This window comes from Bos javanicus, chromosome 23 (genome assembly GCF_032452875.1).
Source record: "Bos javanicus breed banteng chromosome 23, ARS-OSU_banteng_1.0, whole genome shotgun sequence".
NCBI classification, from domain to species: Eukaryota; Metazoa; Chordata; class Mammalia; order Artiodactyla; family Bovidae; genus Bos; species Bos javanicus.
In genome coordinates this window covers 3,326,589-3,347,890 of record NC_083890.1, presented here as the reverse complement: position 1 = coordinate 3,347,890, position 21,302 = coordinate 3,326,589, and the positions used below count along the sequence as shown (strand labels likewise).

At 45.6% G+C, this 21,302-nt stretch overlaps 2 protein-coding genes and 1 non-coding gene across 18 annotated transcripts in view; 2 read left to right on the top strand and 1 right to left on the bottom strand.

Moving 5' to 3' along the window:
• DST (dystonin) overlaps nt 1–11,149 on the bottom strand; it is a 519,362-nt gene extending 508,213 nt beyond the window's left edge. For 5 of the 15 annotated variants that reach the window (XM_061397789.1, XM_061397783.1, XM_061397793.1 and 2 more), the window contains exons 1-2: nt 10,767–11,137; nt 10,163–10,224 (exon numbers count right to left, since the gene is read on the bottom strand). In XM_061397789.1, coding sequence (XP_061253773.1) covers nt 10,163–10,224; nt 10,767–10,947 — 243 coding nt within the window. In that variant the 5' untranslated portion in view covers nt 10,948–11,137. Of the gene's footprint in view, nt 1–10,162; nt 10,225–10,766 lie in introns of all 15 variants that reach the window. The other 10 variants (XM_061397782.1, XM_061397786.1, XM_061397787.1 and 7 more) reach the window with 5 other exon arrangements.
• Nucleotides 11,150–11,695: 546 nt separating this feature from the next.
• Nucleotides 11,696–21,302, top strand: part of BEND6 (BEN domain containing 6) — a 63,354-nt gene continuing 53,747 nt past the window's right edge. For both annotated transcript variants that reach the window (XM_061397804.1, XM_061397805.1), the window contains exon 1: nt 11,696–11,783. The gene's annotated coding sequence lies outside the window, so the exon portion shown is untranslated. The remainder of the gene's footprint in view (nt 11,784–21,302) is intronic.
• LOC133237087 (small nucleolar RNA SNORA18) lies at nt 14,831–14,958 on the top strand. The gene has a single exon (XR_009733120.1). It is a non-coding gene; the product is annotated as a small nucleolar RNA SNORA18 (small nucleolar RNA).

The window sequence follows — 21,302 nt, the reverse complement described above, 5'->3', positions numbered from 1 at the left end:
ACATCAAATACATTCATTCCTTCACCAAACATTGACGGAGCTAAAAACCAGGGTTTTAGTCTATCTTCAACAGTCCACTGGATCGCAAAGAGTCGGACACGACTGAGAGACTTCACTTTCACTTTCAAGATACTTACAATCTTTTAAGAGAGACAAATTTTTAAAACTCAACTATTATTATTATTATAACAAGGGAGTTAAGAAAGGTTCCTGAAGACAACTTATGAACTGAGTTTTGAAGGAAGAGCAAAGAGTTTGTCTTTCGGTGCCTGAGTATTTCTGCTTTAGTTAGGAGTGGGTGTGCAAAGAAAGAAAAGGAAGACAAAGAAGGGCTTTCTTTGTCGGAAATAACATGATCAAAACGAATAATCCAAAAAGTCATGGTCTGTTTGGAGAATTAGAACCGTCACCAGGACATCAGCATAGGGATCCCTCTGATATCACATTAAAAAGGTCGAACTTTATTACTCAGAACAAAGTGGAAAGCCACTGAAAGATTTTAAGCAGGGGAGGAATATGGCCTATCCAACCTTTTCTTCCTGCCTACCTCTACCAGGAAGCCAGGAAAAATGAAAGCTCATATTCGAAACTTCCTCTGCAGTGAGAGGTGAAGCTGTGACACAGTTCTGACCAATGAAGCATAAGAAATCTAACTGGAAAGGCATCCGGCAAAGATTTTGATTTCCTAATGAATATCTTTCCTTGACTGGCTCTGCCTTTTCCCTCACTTCCTTCCTTGAATTCGGGCATGATGTCTACAACGGTGCAACCACGAGGGAAAGGCCAGGACCATCCGAATCGCCCCAGTGATAACAAGCGGGACTGCTGCACCAAAGCCAGTGGCATCTCTAGACTTCTTGCTGTGAGAGAACAGAAATCCCTGTAGTTTCTACTTTTTTTCCTAGCTGGTTTTTTTTTTTTTTTCTTTGGCCACACCACGAAGCATGCAGGGTCTTAGTTCCCCAACCAAGGATCAAATGCAAGCTCCTCTGCACTGGAAGCATGGAGTCTTAACCACTGGGCCTCCAGAGAAGTCCAGAGAAATCCATGGTTATTAATAACCCATCTTATGCTGGGATCACCAGGATCAGAACGGCTCCCTGACGAGTGAGTTTTAAGACTTAATCTGTATTTTAGATGATCTGTACTAAATTAGTGTACATGGACTGGGAGTGGGGAGTTAGGGAGACTTGCCTGGAGGATTGTTATAGGGTCTGAAGCAAGGTAGCCATCGGGAGGATGGTAAGGAAGGCAGGACAGGATAGGATGGATGAGGGGGTCTGTCACAGCTTCTAGATTTCTAGCTTGGACAACTGCAGCCTCAGGGGTGAGGGTGTGCCACTCTCCACAAGGGGGGCACATACTTAGTCTGAGATCCCTGCGGCGCACCTACGTGAGGATGAGAGAAAAGGGTTGACTCTGTGTATCTGGAGGTCAAGAGTGAAGCCTGAATTGACATAGAGATTTCAAAGTAACCATTCTGTGAAGGGGCTTCCCTGATAGCTCAGTTGGTAAAGAATCCACCTGCAATGCAGGAGACCCCAGTTTGATTCCTGGGTCAGGAAGATCTGCTGGAGAAGGGATCGGCTACCCTCTCCAGTATTCTTGGGCTTCCCTTGTAGCTCAGCTGGTAGAGAATCCGCCCGCAAAGCAGGAGACCTGGGTTATCCCTGGGTTGGAAAGATCCCCTGGAGAGGGGAAAGGCTACCCACTCCAGTATTCTGGCCTGGAGAGTTCCATGGACTGTATGGCTGCGAAGAGTCAGACACGACTGAGCAATTTTCACTTTCATTCTGTGAAAAGGAACTAAAACAGGAAATATGTGAGTACAAGCACAGTTTGAACAGGATGAGTAACATGAGGTCCAGCCAATCTATCTAGACAAAACTAGGTAAGTGGTTGCCTATGGTTGGGGTGTGGAGGTGGGAGGTGAATGCAGAGTGACTGCTAACTGGTATGGGCTTTCTCGGGGGGGATGGTTGCACATTATAAACACACTAAAAACCACTGAATGGGTGAACTATATAGTATGTGAATTTTATCTCAACAAAGTTATTTTAAAAATTAGGAGAAAGGGAATAACTTGGGAATATCAACATAAGTAAAAAGAGGGTCTAGCATAGGAACAGAGGGAGCCGTGGCCAGAAAATAAAAGGGGGAAGAGTTTCAAGAAGGGATTGGTGTTGGGACTTCTGTGGTGGTCCAGTGGCTGGGACTTCAAGCTCCCAACGTGGGAGGCCTGGGTCCAATCCTTTGTCGGGGAGCTGGATCCCACATGCAGCAACTAAGACCCAGCGAAACCAAATAAATAAATAATAAACAAATAAATAAATATTTTTTAAAAAGAAGGGATCAGTTGTCAACAAAGTCCAATGCAAGATAGGTCGATTAAACCCAATACAGAAATATGGAATGTAATATGGAACTCATGGCTGAGCAAAGGGTGAGTGGTTTTAAGCTGCAGCAGCAGAAGTAGATTTTACTAAGTCGAGAAATAAATAAGAGCATGGAAACAGTGACAGACTTTATTTTCTTGGGCTCCAAAATCACTGCAGATGTTGACTGCAGCCATGAAATTAAAAGATGCTTGCTCCTTGGAAGAAAAGCTATGACCAACCTAGACAGCGCATTAAAAAGCAGAGGCATTGCTTTGCCAACAACAAAGGTCCATCTAGTCACAATTATGGTTTTCCAGTGGTCACGTATGGATATGAGAGTTGGACTATAAAGAAAGCTGAGTGTTGAAGAATTGATGCTTCTGAACTGTGGTGTTGGAGAAGACTCCTGAGAGTCCTTTGGACTGAAAGATCAAACCAGTCAATCCTAAAGGAAATCAGTCCTGAATATTCATTGGCAGGACTGATGCTGAAGCTGAAACTCCCAATACTTCGGCTACCTGATGCAAACAACTGACTCACTGAAAAAGACCCTGATGCTGGGAAAGATTGAAGGCAGGAGGAGAAGGGGCTAACAGAGGACAAGATGGTTGGATGGCATCACCGACTTGATGGACATGAGTTTGAGTAAGCTCCAGGAGTTGGTGATGAACAGGGAAGCATGGCATGCTGCAGTCCATGGGGTCAGAAAGAGTTGGACATGACTGAGCAACTGAACTGAACTGAAGGAATGGGAGGTGGCAGATAAAGAACCTTTTTCAGGGAACTTTTTTTGCCAAGAGAAGAGCTAGTGGTATAGGGAGGTTTGCGTTGTTTTTGAAAGGATGCACCTATGATGTTTATATGTCAGGAGCAGGTGCCAGCAGAGAAGGAGCAACAGAAGACAAAACAGCAGAGTCAACTCCCCTGAGAGACAAGAAGACAAGGAATTCATGGCATAAGCATAAAACATCCATAAGGAGGCGGACAAATGGGTGGGAGGGAAGATTAAGATGCCACTTAATATGCAGGGGCAAGAACTTTAAAGTGCTATTACTTGGTGGCACTGATGTCTTCAGTGAGTTAGGAGACAGAAGTCACTGGCTGAGGGTGACGGGCTAGGCTTGAAGATTTGAGGAGGAAACAGACATTCAGATTATTATGGGCGGGGGAATTTCTTCAAGAAGAAGTTTAAAAGCAGAGACATATTTGAAATATTTTTAAAAACTGTAATGTATCACATGGCCTTGTACATAATAAATTGCCTGCAAATCCCTGGACGCACACGGTGTCCGTGGTCAAGTATAACCCAGTGATGCTTGAGAAGTAGATCTGAAACGCACAATGTCCTGCAAGAACACAGCTTTCCAGTGACCAGGAAGGTCCCCGGCCAGCCATGGTCCCAGGCCTTAGAGCTGAGGCCACAACTCTCCACACTCTGTGACACAGTAAAAAGAGTAAATGGGCTATTTTGCTGTAGTTGCTAGAAAAGAAATAAAAACTCTGCTTCTCTTGAGAGTTCAGAGCAGGTTTCCTCCTAAGACACTCAAATAACGTTCTGTGAAAGCCTTTGTCAGCTACTTAGTGGTACTCAAAAATAATTTTTTATTATAGCTGGCACCTACTTATGTTTCCAGTTCTACATTCCATGATATGATCTCAAGACCCCTACCTTCTAACCACATGGACATGTTCTGAGCTATCAAAAAACAAGTGTGTTTCCTAAACTGTTGCTTATTATTAAGTGGTTCTGCTGTCTTGGGGGTTTGCTCTGAGTCCCTCTCTGTCTAGCTGGATACTACTCAGCCTGCACGCTGCAACAGAAATATCACCTGCTCCTGGAAGGCTTCTCTGATCACCCCAGCCAGAAGCCATCACATCATCAGAATTATTCCAACCTTTTTATAATAATCTGTTACTTCATGCTTATGCTATATTCTGTGACATGCTTATTTTACCTTTGGAAGTGAAGTCGCTCAGTCATGACCGACTCTTTGCGACCCCATGGACTGTAGCCTATCAGGCTCCTCCATCCATGGGATTTTCCAGGCAAGAGTGCTGGAGTGGACTGCCATTTCCTTCTCCAGGGGATCTTCCCCACCCAGGAATCGAACCCGGGTCTCCCGCATTGCAGGCAGACGCTTTAGCGTCTGAGCCACCAGGGAAGCTATTTTACCTCTACCTGCTTTAAATTCGTAAAAAGAATTGTGCTTTACATGATGCCTTTTTTAGCAGGTTGCTTTTTTTGCACATAGCAAAAACAGGGCCTGTTTACTCAGAGATCACCTTCGTGTTACCAGTGAGAACAGCAGGTCTGTGTCAGAGCCCCTGAGAGACTAGACTAAGATGGCACAGTTAGTGGCAGAGCTGGAACCCAAACCAAGACTCTAAACTCTTATTCCTGTAGTCTCATTAAACCACTGCTTGTTTTCTGCCTGGTTCTATGCTGTAACTGCAGTGTCAAAAATTGAGTTCTTAACCCTTAAGTTTAGACAAAGATTTCAGACTTCTCTGAAAAAGCTTTCTTCTAGATTAGATTTAATAGGTTTGGATACAAGAAAAAACACTAGGTTTCTTTCTTTTTTTCTTCTTTAGCTCTCAGCATCCTCTGTCACCACAGAGCTGAAGTAAGGGTGACTTCTATGCTAGTGGTGACCCGGTGGATGGGGTGAATTTGTCCTTTTCATGAATGTACTCGCTGTACTTGCACAGCTTGGCCTCTGATGCTTCCATCACATTTGTGATTCATAGCTGGAAATCGCACAACAGCTCAGTTACGGGAACCCAACCAGTAACTGCAAAATTCCAGCACTGCTACTGGGAGTGACCTGAAAAGTTATCATTAAGGGCAAGGGCTATACCTCAGACCCTTTGTTATTCCTACCATCTAATGTTATACCTTGTAGGTGATGAAAAAATAAATGTCTGCTTTTAAAATAATTGAGTGAAGCAAAACGAACCCAATATCATGTGTCGAGTTCAACTTAAGATTGGTTTAATTAGCATAAACTGACTTAGATCTAGAATTTAACTCCAGGCAAGGAATCTGTTTATAAAGATACATTAATTGCAAAAGAAAACTCAATAATAAACTATCATTTTCTCTAATTCACTAAATGAGTAACACTCTTTTTCCTTTGGGTCTCAGCTGCAGCACACAGGATTTTTAGTTGCAGCACATGGGATCTAGTCCCCCGGTAAGGAATCGAACCCTGGTCCTATGCACTGGAAGCTCAGAATCTTAGCCAGAAACTTCCCTGGACCGTCAGGGAAGTCCCTACATTGGTAATTCTTAATGGAAGATGCAGATTCCAGGAGAAGCTGTGAACCACGGTTACTCCACTGAACATGCTTCCATGGTTTGGTGCAGAGAGGCTCTGGGAACACGATGAGGCCGAGAGAGTCTGTGGACCACCTATTCATCTAGGAGAAGGTAATGTGGAGAGTCCCTGGGAAAATCTAAAGGATATGCCTTGACAGCTTCATCAAATGGCCACTAAAAACTCATTCCACTGAGCTTCTCTCTTTCACTGAGAATTCTGGGCACATGATTCTCTGGAATGTGAACGACACAGTTAAAAATCACACAGTGGTTCCTTTTCCCTGAAACGGGAAGTGAAGTTATTTACTCAATCCTGATGGACACAAAGCACACTCTTGCTTTTCCTGATATCAAACAAGGCTGCCCTTATTCCACTGAGCTGATGAATAGGGATCATGTACCGCTGTCCACGCTGGGTATTCTCAAGGGCATTATTTGTAATTGTCTCCACTCTCCTGAAGGGCTCCCAAGGCTCTTTCTTGTAATCTAATGGTACCTCAATTACCCGTATCACTTTCTGAGATTTCCTTAAAATCAAGATTGTCATTGTCTGGTCCTCATCACAGGCGTCTGGGGTAACAGGCATTGTGTAAAGTCACAGCATCAAATCTTATAAGTCCTCAGGAAAAGTATCCTTCTTACAGACCCAGAATGAGCACTTGGTTTCCAGACTGTCTCACATCAATATGAAATCACTTCTCATCAGTATATGTATTGTTGATATATATGTATGTGTGTTATGTGTGTGTGTGTCACACAGAACAAGTTCTTTACTTTTACATACAAAGTGCATATTTCTAGTTATCTAACTGAGCCCCTCTTCATCTGTTAGAGAATTGGGGTTTAGCCCTTGCTGGGTCGTTAATAATTTCACATTCTCATATGCTATCATTAAAATTTAGGGAAATCCTAAGCCAGTAAAGATGAGTTTGCAAGTGTGTGAAAATAAAAAGGGATTGTTGGTAGTTGCCAAATATCTCATAAATATCTGTATCAACTACTTCTAGCTTTATGAGGGAGAGATTGAGATGAGATGTTGATTAGTCACTTGTGAAAGTGAAAGTGAAGTTGCTCAGTCACGTCCGACTCTTTTCGACCCCATGGACTGTAGCCCACCAGGCTCCTCCGTCCATGGGATTTTCCAGGCAAGAGTACTGGAGTGGGGTGCCACTGCCTTCTCCGAAAGGGGATTGTTGGTAGTTGCCAAATATCTCATAAATATCTGTATCAATTATTTCTAGCTTTATGAGAGAGAGATTGAGATGAGATGTTGATTATTCACCTGTGAAAGTCTAGTTGCTCAGTCGTGTCCGACCCTTTGCGACCCCAAGGACTGTAGCCCGCCAGGCTCCTCCATCCATGGAATTTTCCAGGCAGAAGTACTGGAGTGGGTTGCCACTTCCTCCTCCAGTGGATGTTCCTGACCCAGGAATCGAACCTGTGTCTCTCGAGTTGTAGGCAGACGCTTTTACCATCTGAGCCACCAGGGAAGCCCGATTATTCACTTAGTGAGAACTAAAAAGCTGCAGCCACTCAGATGAGAGACGTGGATTTTTTTTTTTCCTGCTGCAAAACTTCCCCAAAGCATGCTGGGTCCTGATGACAAAGTCTCCCCGCTGGGAGTATTTCTCTCCCTACCTGGGAAGAAACATCCTGAAATTTCCTGTCCAATGGGACTCCTTTCTGGACATATGGAAAACAGAAGCGATATCCTCCACCAAGTAAAGCACCAAGCGCTAACTGAACTTCTCCTGTGTTCGAGGGCATCCCCAAACCTCTTTCACATTTCCAAATACGCCAGCAGATCTTAAACCCACTTCCCTCATCTGACCACTATAGAAACACTGAGAGTGACTTACCTACAGACTGAGACTGGGATAAGTAATAGAATACTCAAAAGGACTATAACTTGTAAGAAAACAAAATCGTTTTATTTGATACTTATTTTGCATCAGCTACTGCTAAAAAGCAACCCAAGTTCTGATTTTCTAATTTGCTAGAATCCAAAAACTTCAGAGGTATTTCCCATGGAGAAAATCCTGCAGGAAATGGCGTTTTGAAAGGGAGAAGGGGGAAAAACTTCACCCCTCTGTTTTCCTTAGGGGAAAATGTTTTATTTGTAGTGAACATGAAACAATGATGAAACAGACATTCTCCTGGAACAGTCTAAGGGTGTTCACTTATCACATGACTTTCTTTGAGTAGTTTAACACCAGACCTTGGTACGAACAAGAACACAGGTGGGCTATCAACAAACGACAGTAACACTGCACTGAACTTTCTGAGAAAAAAATTCTAACCAAATCCGTTTTCTTGTAATTAGTGATGTACATTTTCAGTACAAACTCCAGAGCAATATTTTAACATCTGGAAAGATAAAATAAGAGCTGGGATTTAGCAAATACTGAATTCTGAGCACTGTCCTGAGAAAGTACAAAAAGTTTTTCTCTTCGGCCCAATTCTGAGTTGTATTTGCCCAGTTATGGGAACAGGCACTCATTGAGGAATTTTTCACTCATTTGATAAATATTTATTATACAACAGGCAGTGGGGATACAGCCCTAAATGAGACACTTGGTCCAGGCCGTCAAGATGCTCACAACCCAGCAGATTAGGCAAATATGAAGCACACACAGGATGTCAGTCTCTACAGGGGATCTTGTGAAATGAACTATAGAGTTAAATAGTCACTCTCAGCTTTCCTAACCAAAGGCAAGTTTAGGATAAATACTTAACTGACAGGTAACTAAACAAAACATAGTCCTATCTCATTTTTTCTGTCTGCACTTTTCACTGAAACACTTGATGGTTGATCTAACAACCCATAACAGAATTTTAATTCTGGTTCTAGCATTGATGTGTATTGGACTGGTAATCTCTCCTTGAAATAAAAATCGTAAATTTTGGTGTTCATACCTTGACTGTGATGGATTTTTTTATCACTTCTAGATGGGTTATTCTATTAATCAGATATTCAAAAAGGGTTGGTTTATAATAGACACAGTTTATGTTGTTTCAGATAACTTTGAATTAATTAATCTAATAAAGACTTTAAGATTTGCAGACAAATCTTTTATTTTTACATATTTTAATTCAATTTTACAAAATGTAATGATACCTATCAGGTACTGAATAGCTACTATAAACTAAATGGGTTTTTGTTTCTGGGGTTTTTTTTTTTTTTTTTTTTTGGCCTCACTGCACAGCTTCTGGGATCCTAGTTCCCTGAATCCAGGCCCCCTGCAATGGAAGGGCAGAGTGCTAATCACTGGGCCGCCAGAGAATTCCCATAAATGGGGTTTTTTTAAAAAAACATGATTGTGGTAAACCCTGCCCTCCCCTTACAGCCCTGTAAGGTACTATTAGCCCTATTTTACAGGAAGGGGAACTGAGGGTCTGAGAAGTTGAGTCTTCCAGCACCACACAATTAGTTAGCATTGGAACCTCTGATTATCTGATTGGTTATTTTATTCTCTTTACAGTCCTAAATTGAGCCCAGAGTTCTCACCCACCGGGACCCCACGCATAATTCCTCACTGGGCAGCATTATCAGGGTGTTACAGTAGTACAGTGAAAGCTTTCAAGCAACCAGCGTCCAATCAAACATCCAGGGTGCAACAAAACACCGGATTAACAAGGGAAATGAAATGTGAAATAACTTCTCAGGTACATAGCAAGCCGATGCAGGGTGTTTAACTATGAAGTCTTTGCTAAGATGATCAAGCCACATCACCCATTGCTACTAGCAACCTCCTGGCTGTGTGAAACTCCCCGGGAAAGAAGGGGAAATCATCTGGCCTTAAGTGGGGGTTGGCCTGGAAACTCATCAAGAAACGTTGCGTTAAGAGAGCTTGTGCTTCTCGGTTTTGTTCTGTCTCCAGCAGGCCTAGTCCTACAACAGTTCCACTGAATCAGTGCAGCCAGGTCACCTGTTTAAGTAGGGATGGATGGTTCACCTTTTGAGGGTAAAGCCGGATCACTATCATCATCACTTTGCAAAAGTCATCAGACGTCCCTAGTAAAACATGGAGCGCTTTCTGGGTGAATAGGAATACAAACTTGCAAGTCTAAAAGGTAATACACACGGATCAAATTGCCCTGCACTAACTCCTTAAAAGCTCCCAGCGTGGTTGGATACCCAAGTGAACAGCAGCGGGTGCCTGACTGCGCCCTGAAAGCTTCCGGCCACTTCCAGATGGTCAAGAAGCTGACAGCCACCGCAAGGCTGCGTTCCTGAGGTCAGGCGGCTTTTAGGCGCTGTCTCTCCCCTTCCAGCACAGCGGCTCCACGACACAAGAAATCTGTCACAACCACTCCCCGGGAACTCATGCTGGGGAGTCGCTTCAAAGCAAACATGTCCCTTTTGGCTTGGGGGCTGTGGGCTCGCAATACAACACCCTCCCTGCTGGCTTCTAAACACGCCTATGATTAATACGGGTACCCAGGAAAGAGAACTTCTTCTGACCTTGAGCGTGCGCGCTAAATAAATTACCTCGGAACGAAAGTGGTGAGATCTCAGAACAGCATCTGGGGGAGAAAAAAAAAAGAGAAAAACGAGACTTCAGTTAACTCCTTGTTCTTCACCTGCCGAGTCACCGACGACTTACCTGGGGGGCCGGGGACCGGAAGGCGCGTTCCGGACGCCTTGAACGCAGTGGGGACAGACCGCAGGGCGGGTTGGCTGCTAGGCCATCAGTTTAGAAGTTTCAGGGAAAGTTTTGGGGGAGTTGGGGCGCCCCGACGTCTCCCTGCCCCAGGCTCCGGCGCCGGGGGGCGCGGGTGGAGGTGGCTGCCGCAGCCTGGACTCAGCTCGGTCACCCCGGGCTCAGGCGCCGAGCCCGAGCGTCTGCCGCCTCCCCTGTCCCGGAGCTGTGCGCGCCGCGGGCACCACGACCCGGCGGACCCGAGGAGGCGGCCGGGGCTTGAAACAGCGAAGCGCACCGGGCCGGGGGAGGGAGAGCGAGGACGCGGCGGGGGCAGCGGCGCTGAGGGAGCGAACCGCGCTCCCCTCTCCAGACTCGCCGAGCGGTCCCCCCGGTCCCGAGGAAGCCCGCCGCGACGCGCCTTACCTCGGCTCCTTGAACGACCCGAAAAGACCGATTTCATGGGATGCCTCGCCTTCTGGAGCCTGCGGTGCCAGCAGCAGAAGAAGATGATGGTGGCGATGGTGCCCAGCAGAAGCAGCAGGAGGAAGAGGGCACATTGGATGCTATAGGGTCTCAGCAGGACGAGGAACGCGGCGGCGATCATGGTGCTGGCGCGGCGCGGCCGGCCGGCGGGCGGCGGGACCGGAGGGCGGCGGCACAGGCACCCGCGCGGGGCGCACGCGGCGCGGCGAGCGAGGCTCAGCGCGTCATGCCCGGCGCTCGCGGCCCCGCGCCGGCCCAATGGCTGCGCACCCGCGCCCGCCGCGCTGTGCGAATGAGCCCGGGCTGCGGGCAGCGCTGCCCATGACTCAGCAGACGGCGGCCCGGCGGGCAATCGGCGGCGGGGAGCCGCCCCCGCCCCCCGCGGGCGCCCCCGCCCCGCCCCGCGCGCAGCCCCCGGGCGCAGCCCCGCCGCAGACGCGGCGCGGGGGGAGGGGGAGGGCCCGCCCAGCGGGCCCCGCCGGCCCCGCCCGGACCCGGCGCATCGCCCCGCGGCCGCGGCGGCCGCAGCATCCCCGGAGCCCGAGCTCGTGGGGCGGGGCGGGCGCGGGGCGCGGGGGGCGGGCGCGGGGCGCCGCGGCGGGGGCCCGCGATGACATCACGGCCGGGCTGCGGCGGCGCGCGCGGACATGGCTGCGGCGGCTCCGGCGGCCCCCGGCTGCGCCCGGGCCTGAGCGCCCAGCGCCCTCTCGCCGGGCCGCCCGCCCGTCCGCGCCGTCCGCGGGGCTCCGGCCGGGCGCCCCTTAGCTCCCGAGCGACCGGGCTGCCGCCTCCCTGGCCTCCCGCGGCCGGATCGCTGGGGAGTCCGGCGACAGGGGGCGCCCCGGAGCCGGGGGTAGACCGCAGGGCGCGGGCGGGAGCCTCCGAGCGGTGCTGCCCCCGCCTCCCACCCCCCCGCGCCCCGACCCGCGCGGCTGGGGCTTCGGAGGATGCAGCCGGGTGAGCGATTGCTTGCGGGGGTGGGGTTCCTGCACGACCACGCGTGAGCCCCAGGCAGGGCCTTCCCTGGGATTCGGGGTTCCCCGGAACAGGGGGCCTACCCCTACCTCTCCAGCCCCCCTGAACTGGACGCGCGCCCCAGCTTGGGTCTGCAGAGGTGACCCCTACCACCCCTAACTTGGCACAGTTTGGCAGCCGAGAAGTGGGCACTTGCCATCCCCCTCTATCCATCCATGCGTTGACCCTAAAACCTCGCCTCCTTTAGTGCAGCTGGAGGGAGAGGCAATTTCAGTTTATGGAACCAGCAGATGGAGAAGCTGGAGGTTGACTTGTAAATACTCTATTTTGAGGAGAGATTTTGTAGGGAGAGGGAGGAAATAGTAATGTCCCACTCAAAAGGCACACACTCCTTCTCTCCGTCTTGCCCGCTCCCCTTCCTTCGTCATCAGCAAAAGCGATCTTGCAGTTGGAGGTTGTCCCGGGGCCGCTGGCGCAGTGCGGACGCGGGAGGCGCGGAGGGGGCGCTGCAGCGGCCGCAGGGCACCGGATCGGAACCAATGACAACAGCGACCTCGGCCGGCCGATTCTGCGCCGCTGGCTGCTGCCCCATAGCCGGGGCTGGTTTTGCTCATGCGGGGCTGGGTTTTGCTTGTTTTGTTTACTTGAATAATGAAACAGCAATTAGAATGACAAGGTAACCCATTACTACATGTGTGGAGTTTCTGCTAACTACTAAGGTGAACTCAAATATTTAGGAGGCTGAAGAAATCGTGTAATTTTGTAAAATTCTGGAAAGCAGTTAAAGAATTGATGGCAATTCTTGTTTAGTTACTTGCTTGTAGGATATCAAAATCCGTATAGTTTTCTAACTATACGTAATCTACTGTTGAGCTCTGCATAAAGGCTTAACTCTTGATGTTCTTAAGGCCTTTAAGCATCATCACATCTAAGTGTTATGGGACACTCAAAAAGGCATTGCCTAGCGCATGTCTTAAATGAGATTCATCACCACGGGAAACATGGGGTTGAGTTTTCTTATGAACATCTTGTTTCTTAAAACAACATGTTCTGGTTTGAAGCTGGACCTTGCTTGCAGTGGTTGTATAAAGTGAGAATGGTGGATCAGAGTGCCAGCAGGATGGGCTTACCAGCAAGGTCCCAGGCTCTTGGGCTGACAGGTAGCACTGTATCTGTGCAGGTAGCTCAAAGGTTTCCTGATTCTGCAGCCACTGCAGTGAGACACCACATTCCCATCCACTGTGCAGGGGTCATTGAGGAAAAGTCTGGGAGCCTGCCGTGAGGGGCACACCAGAAAAAGAAGAATTCCATATCCCTTTGCTTCGCAGAGGCACAATGGAGTAATTTAAAGCAACAACAAAACGGAATTAACCTTTTGCAAACATTGGGAGAAATATCTCAGAGAAGATAGGAAGGTCATCTTTACTTTATCCTTCTTATTGAGGAAAATTTCTGAGTGAGAAGAAATGGCCTAACTCTCCTTGAAACATGCCTAAGAGCACAAACACAGCATAGTAACCAGTTTGCCCCAAACTGTACATTTATAACAAGAAAAAGCAACTAAATAGCAATTATGGTTTTCTGAGCTATAACTTGAGCACAACTGTTATCATCCTGAGTCTTACTGCAGCCATTTGTAAGTTTCAAGTGCACACAAGAACATCATTTATCTCTTTTGGCAGGCAAATACTTTACCGCCCTGCAGTTAAGATTATAGATACTTCGTTTTAGAGCTGTTCATTTCTGTTCTTTGCATCAAAATTTCAAGTATACTAATAATAAGCTAACAAAATCGTTGAAAGAATTTAGTATTTAGGTTCTATTCTTATTTTCTGGCTTGTTTGTTGCTAATTTATCATCCCCTTATCCAAATGATGGCATGTTATTAATTGCTTCTTTCTGTGTTGTTGTGCAATGCTAATGCATTGTGGAATTCAATAAATATTAAATCAGCCAATCAATCCTTTTGGTTAATTTAGTAGAATTCATACCTATTCTTTCCAGTAGGTTTTTATTAATAAAGAATAATTGATATAACAAAATCACAAATTTAAAGTTTGGAGGTAGCAATGGAGGAGGAAGAAAGTCTTTCATACCTTGGAATGAAAAATTAAGATGGAAAAGTATATATAATTTTTTTATTTTTATGATAGTGAGTTAGCATTGTCACCCAAGACAAATGAGTTGTGAAAATTAGTTAAGAGAATTTGGTATCAGGGATGTAGATGATACATCCTGCAGCCCTTTTTCCCTTTAGATTTTCAACCAAACTGAGAATGCATACAAGGATTCAAAAGGAAATTAAGATCCTGGCTTAGATTCAGAGCCAAGATGGAGCATCTTATCCCTTTTCCCCCTAATTCTGCTGACCCGCCCAGTCACAAGTGAAGTATAGTCCTTCCCAACACTGAGGCAGGAAGGAACCCTACCTGTACTGCTTCTCACCTGAAGACTAGGGACTCAAAAGAGCCTGACACCCTCCAGTCCACATGGCCTGCAGCACAAGTGAGCAAGAGACAGGACCATCTGTGAGAGGGACCTTTCCTACACCAGCCCTGCCAACAGTGGTCCCAGTCCCTCCCCAGGAACCCTCCTCACGGAGTCATTCTGCTCCCAAAGATAAACGTGAGTAAGGGGCTTAATAAGGTGACAGAAACATCTTCTACAGTACCTCCCTAGAGGTAGGAATGGCACGAATTCCTCATGTGTGCATCAGAAAGAAACATCAAGAAGAAGTGTCTTCACCTAAGCTGTGTGGTGACCAGTTGAGGAAAAGACAGGGATTGCAAATGACTCAGGTTTGGGGCTCAGATGAAGGAACAGTTGTGAAGGCAAAGAAGACAAACTGAGGTTCAGACCCATTGAGGAGCAGAGTTGTCAGAAAGTCATCCATGTGAAATTACCCATGGAAACCCAGCTGGGGAATCAGAAGCAGAGAAGTGTGGGAATCACACACAACAATTATAGTTGAAGTCACGCAGGTGGACAGAATTACAAAGGAAGAGAAAGTGTAGAAAGAACTGAAATCTGTTGAGGTCTATCCTGATGGGGCTTTTTGGTAAACCTACATTGCTGGAAATGCCTCATAGAGTAACTGTGGTTTCCTTTAATCACAGAGCTATGTATTAGATCTGTGGTAAAGAACTGTAAGTCAGAACTGCCAAGTAAACTATGAAAAAATGATCAAACTTTTTTATCATAGATATTGGTATATCCCAATGATCTGTGCTGTTCTAGTGTGTGATAGCTTAGGAATGAATATAATCTGAACTTCATGCATTCATTGAGGGTGTCTAAAATTCAGAACCATGCAGATCCATCTCCTGCCCCTAAACATGGTAAATTGCTTGAGGAAATTGGATCCCAAAAATTACAGGTGAGGAACTTTCAAGTGTGTCCATATTCCATTTGGAGAACAAAGAAGCCAACTAAAAGAATTGTGGACACACTGACATGACAGCTGTGGATTGAGCAAAACATCTGTTTGAAAGGGCTATCTTGAAGATTCTGACTTTGGAGAACTGGCGATTGGTAGTGAAAAGAATCAGAACACGTGAAATTCCTTAAAATTTTATTGAATGAAATAGTTTTGCCTGTTACACATAATAATAATAATTTTAAAAAGAAAACCTTTACACTTTGTGCAGAAAGTAAAAAAAAAAGAAGAAGAAGAAGAACTAAAATCAGAACTTTGGACACATCTAATCCCTTGTGGGCTGGAAAATGAGAGCAGGAAGTGCTTCCGGTTCAGGGGCTTCTCAGGACAGGCGCACATCCGGAGTAAGGAGTCAGAGCACCGAGGACCAGTGGGGAAGAGCCCTGTGCACACCTTCCAGGGAATCGGTTCATCACACTGGGAGAGGCTGAAACCAGACGGGAGGGGGTTGGAGAGGGACTAGGATGTGAAGAAGAGGCAAGAGCGATGTCTACAATCTTTGGAGAAATTTAGCTCTAGAATGAATGGGCAGAAATGCGAGTAAAGCCCAATAATTGTGCTTTCGTCAGAATAGGATACAACTTGGGAGAAGGAGCCAATAGTGGAAGAGAAATTGAGAGTTGAAGGGAGGGGAGAAGACAACCGCCTCTCCCGTGTGTTTTGTCGTTCCGCTACTTGTCCTCAGGCCCCCTGAGTCTCCCAGCTCTCAGGCTACCTCTGACTCTACAGAGTTAAAACTAGCCTTGACTGGTTGTGCTGGCTCCCTACCCCAACTCCTCCCCACCGGCTCTGGCTACTAATGTTCAGATAGAAGAAGGATTTTTAGGGAAAAAGAAAGAATACCTTGGAATATCACTGAGGCTATTTGTAAGAGTTTATTACAAACTTCGGTGGAAGTGAGTGGATGACCTGGTTGGTAATGATGCAGAGATATTCCACTGGAATATTACCCCAGAAAACAAAAAATTTAGTAAGAATGACTCCAGCAATAAGATACATGAAATCATACTGATTTCAAATAATAATAAGTTTAGGTCAGAATGACTTACCTAAAAAAAATTGAGGTGAGAATGACTCTAGCAATAAGTTACTTGAAATCATACTGATGACCTTCTTGATTGAACTTGTTTACTCTCAGAAATCAGTGGTGTGAAAGGAATTGGGAGGAGTCTGAGAAAGGTTGTATGCTTGTTCATTCCCAAGTGGTTTTCATGACAATCTGAGACCAGGGGCTGTGCCAACCGTATGCATGCCCTTGGGTTGAAAGTCCAAGGAGCCACATCATTTGGGAGCATCACTACAGCATCTAATGTAATCCAGGAGGCAGTTTCCAGCCACCAGAATCAGGGGAGCCATCATATGAATGGATCACTGTTTGCTTTGAAAAGTTTGCATTTGAAGGTAAAAGAATTATTCTTTGCAATAAATACCAAATATTATTTGTAGCAAATATGTCCTATAAAAGGTCTTTATTTTACCATAATAAAAATTTGAAAAATAAAGGCATCATTATAAGAGAAAATATTTTATATGACATCATCCCAAATTGTTCTTTTATGTTTTAGAAATTTTAGAGTCAGATTCGGATTTGTTGTCCTAGCGGTGGCAAAATTCATGATCATTCTTGGGTGGGGGAAGGGGTTTGTTCTTTTTTTGTGAACACTACAGACTTCTCGAAAAAGTCTGCTGACTTTGAGAGTTTAAAAACATCAATATAATTGAATTCATCTCCTCTGTAACGCTTTGCAGACAGTTTTTGGAAAGTAATCATTTATTATCCAGAAGCAAATAGAATTCATTTCTATAGTTTCCACACTGAGTGTGGGATTAGTCATGCAGCAAAATACTGAGTCATTTGGCTGGAAAATTTACTCATAGTTGTATGAACTGCCAATGGAAGATGTGAGAGCTGTTCATAAATCAAATTATAAAGCTCTCAGAGTTATAAATCACTGCACAACCTTATTCATTATTGTTCAGATAGTGTGGACTACTTCTACCATTTCTGAGAATGGGCAACTTATACAAAGCAAGTTGAAAGCAGAAGTCACTGCCTTCTAGATCCAAGATAAGAGTTGTCATATTCATTACAAGCATTTCAACATTCTTAAGGGAAAAAAGTAAGATAAGCAAGTGGTTTATAGTTGAAGCCCACCTGGTGGCTCTACGATAAAGAATCTGCCTGCCAATGCAGGAGACTCAGGAGATTTTGAGTTCAGTGTTTGGGTTGGGAAGATCCGCTGGAGAAGGAAATGGCAACCCGTGTTCTTGCCTAGGAAATCCCATGGACAGAGAGGCCTGGTGGGCTGCAGTCCATGGAGTCACAAAACAGTTGGACAAGACTGAGCAACTAAACTAAACAAAAAGCAAAGCAAATAGGTTACAAGATGAGTAAATTCTTGATTAGCTAATGTTTATGGATTAAATTCCAGATTTCTTAATAAAATGACAGCAATATTTATTAACTAAAGGATCTCCATTTCTTACAATAGTTTTTGTAGGACTTTTCCATTAACTGTTTTGTGGTAACAGATTTGTATACTAATGCATCAATGTGCTGGTAGCCTGAAAGGATGTCACCAAGAGAACAGAAGTAGCATGTGTACCCAGGAAAAGAGAATGAGTAACTGAGAATTAGTAAAAGATATGTCAATAACATACAGCTCCAGATGTTATTGAAATTATCCAGGTGTAATGGCATCCCATGGATCTAGGAACAGAAAGAAAAAATTTATCTTAACATGACTTTATGGTTCCAAAATACTTTTTGTAGTAAAATAGGAAAACAAATAGCAAACTCACTAAATTAGGATATAGTAAAATTTATATTTCAAAAACAAAAGCCAAAAATCTAAAGTGTGTTCTTGCTGGTCTTATCTGTGCTGTAGGAGTCTTTAATCTGGGATTCACAAACAGGATTCTAGGGACCTGAAATTATATGTAAAACTGTGGATCTCTTTAGAGGGACATGATCCACAGTTTTCACCAGCTTCTTAAGGAGTTATTACCAAAAAGAGCATCCTCAGAACCATACACAGCCACACAGATATACCAAGGCTTCTGCACCATCAAATCATTCTTTCATCCATCAGCATCACATCACGTCAGGGACCACCCCCGTCCCAGACTGGGAGAAGGGTCTGAAGCATCTTCAGACTAGGATGAACTGAGGAAGCTCTCAGCTGTAATTAAACAAGCTCAGGGATGCTTCCCCAGTGCAGGGAAACAGCTAGGCAGAGACAGTGTGCTCTGAGCTTCCTTGTCCTCCTGCAACTTTAAATGAGTTTGAAGAGGAACTAAAGGGCTCCTTCAGTAACTTTTATTGGGATGTCAGTTTCAACCCTGAGAGGGGAAACCTGTATTAAACTATCCAGGGCCACTCCACAGACAGCTAGATGTTTGAAGGCAGAAGCCCATTCTGAGCCAGAAACACTGGTCCTGGAATTTAGTCTTCAGCTCAGAGTCTGCAGGGATCTCCATAAAATCTTAAAGCTTAACACAGAGGCAGGCGGACTTCCCTGACAGTCCAGTGGTTAAGACTCCCTCTCCACTGTGGAGGGCTGGGGTTCCATCCTTAGTCAGGGAATGTGCCACTCTGTGTGGCCAAAAACTAAAAATAAGAAAAATTTTTAAAAAGAGCGAGGCAAGGACTTAGTATTAGGCTCCCGGAAACTACTCCTAGACATCCTAGTGAATTTAGCAGCCACTCCTCCTGTATCCTGCTTAAGCCACAGCTGTGAGGCTTTTCAATACCCAGTGTTCCCTGGGGGTCTGAGAACTGGGGCCCTGAATCCCGCCAGGATAACCCTGCCCGAAGTGGAATGGGCTTTTCAGGTGGCTCAGTAGGTAAAGAATCTGCCTGCAGTGCAGGAGATGCAGGAGACACAGGTTTGAGCTCTGGGTCAGGAAGGTCCCCTGGAGGAGGGCATGGCCACCTGCTCCAGTATTCTTGCCTAGGAAATCCCGTGGACGGAGGATTCCATGGGGTTGCAGAGTTAGACACGCCTGAAGCAATGAGCCCTCGTGCACGTGGTGTGGAAGACTGCCATCCGTCCCCAGGAGCTCAGCCCCGTCCTCCCACTACTCTGCCTTCCCCTCCCCTTGCCGTGCCTGTGAGCCCCGCTCCCCTGCCCCTCATCTCCCAGGACGCTAGGTCCTGTGACCTGTTCCTGGGATCACACTCCCCCACTTCACGAGGCCCTTTGCTTCATTACGGGACTGCCTCACCCCAGTGGGCAAGTCCACCATCCAGGGGTCCTCGTCTCTGGGTCTGGTGGCTGCATCTCCTCCAGGTTCCCTACCGACCCCACAGGCTGTGGAAGGTTTTGGGGTACGACATACACACATTTCACACAGGAGCGGGCTTGAGACAATGCCATTTCCAAAGTGTCTCTGGTCCCTCTCTGCACTGCTCTTGGCACGGTTTCATTTGGGGTCCATCTGCAGTGAAGCAGGAATCCACTTTGAGGAGATACTGCGAGCTCACAGTTCGTGCCCCGTCTCCTGGTGGTCTGCCCAGGCGAGCTGACCTGGTCTGGGTCTTGGGGCCCCGGAAGCTGGCTGGTGTGATCGCTGTTCACCTCTTGCCCTCACTCACAGGGCTCAGGACTCTGTGTGCTGGGCTTCCTCATCACGGAATGGAATACTGCTTCAACAGTGTGTGAAAGAATATTAGAGCCAGAAAATTACTGATAGTAGGTGAAGGGGCACCTACTTTTTTGTTACAATTGATTAAGTAAATTATCTGAAGTATGTGACTCAGCAGATTAATTATGTTCAGATCTAAACTTTTAAGACTATTAAAGTACAAAATTAATAGAGACATTGGTAATTGGTATACACTTAATTTCATTAGTATACAACATTAATATAGGATATAGGGTATGTGCTTAGTCGCTCAGTAGTATCTGACTCTTTGTGACCCCATGGAGTGTAGCCCACCAGGGCTGTCCATGGGATTCTGCAGGCAAGAATACTGGAATGGGTTGCCGTGCCCTCCTCCAGGGGATTTTCCCAACCCAGGGATTGAACCCAGGTCTCCCGCATTGCAGGTGGATTCTTTACCAGCTGAGCCACCAGGGAATGGGGCAGATATTTCAAAGAGAAATTAGCTTGTCCTTTATGTTATAATCAATAAGATAGATTAATATTTGAAAGTTGAATCACTCCTGATTTTTAGGCATAGGCATTAATTCCTGCATCAGAATGATTACATTTTATGAATTTTTAAAATTTGTCTAAAAATTATTAAAATTATAGTGATCTCATCTTGCAGTCAACTTTCAAGACAAATAGAATGTTCTACATTAATCAAAAAAAATGTGAAGTGGAAGATGGTTTACATGACTTAACAACTATCCTAATATAGAACGTTTCATTGATTCTTACTCTTCTTTAGGCGTGACTCTGCACTTGTGTTTCTGATAAATTGGGAAAAGCACATAAATATCAGAGTGTAGAGTGAAGGGACAAGTAATAACAGAGGAATAGCCAAGGAAAATAATACTCACAAAGACTGGTATTCCTTAGAAAAGATTTTGGAGGCCCTATAACCATGGGAAAACTTATCCGAGTCCTTCTGAGTTTTGCATATACTCTCTTATGCAGACTTTTAGACGGTCCTACACACACACACACGGCTATAGGCTTTTTTAAATTGAAGTATAGTGGATTTACAATGTTAATTTCTGCTGTACAGTAAAGTGACTCAGTTATACACATATACTCTTTTTCGTATTTTTTCTATTATGGTTTATCACAGGATATTGAATATACTTCCCTGTGCTATACAGTAGGACCTTATTTATCCATCCTATATGTAATAGTTTAAATCTGCTAATCCTAGACTCCCAATCGTTCCATCCCCCTGCCCCCTTGGCAATCACAAGTTTGTTCTCTATGTGGCTACAGGCTTTCTGTAGACATTAGAGGGGACAGGTGACATTGTGGAGCAGGTGAAGGTTGTCTTCCACTGCTCCCAGCCTCTGACTTCCACACTATTACCGCTCTGCTGTAAACATCTTCTTCCTGAACACATCAGGATAAAAATGAAGTGGTCTCACTGT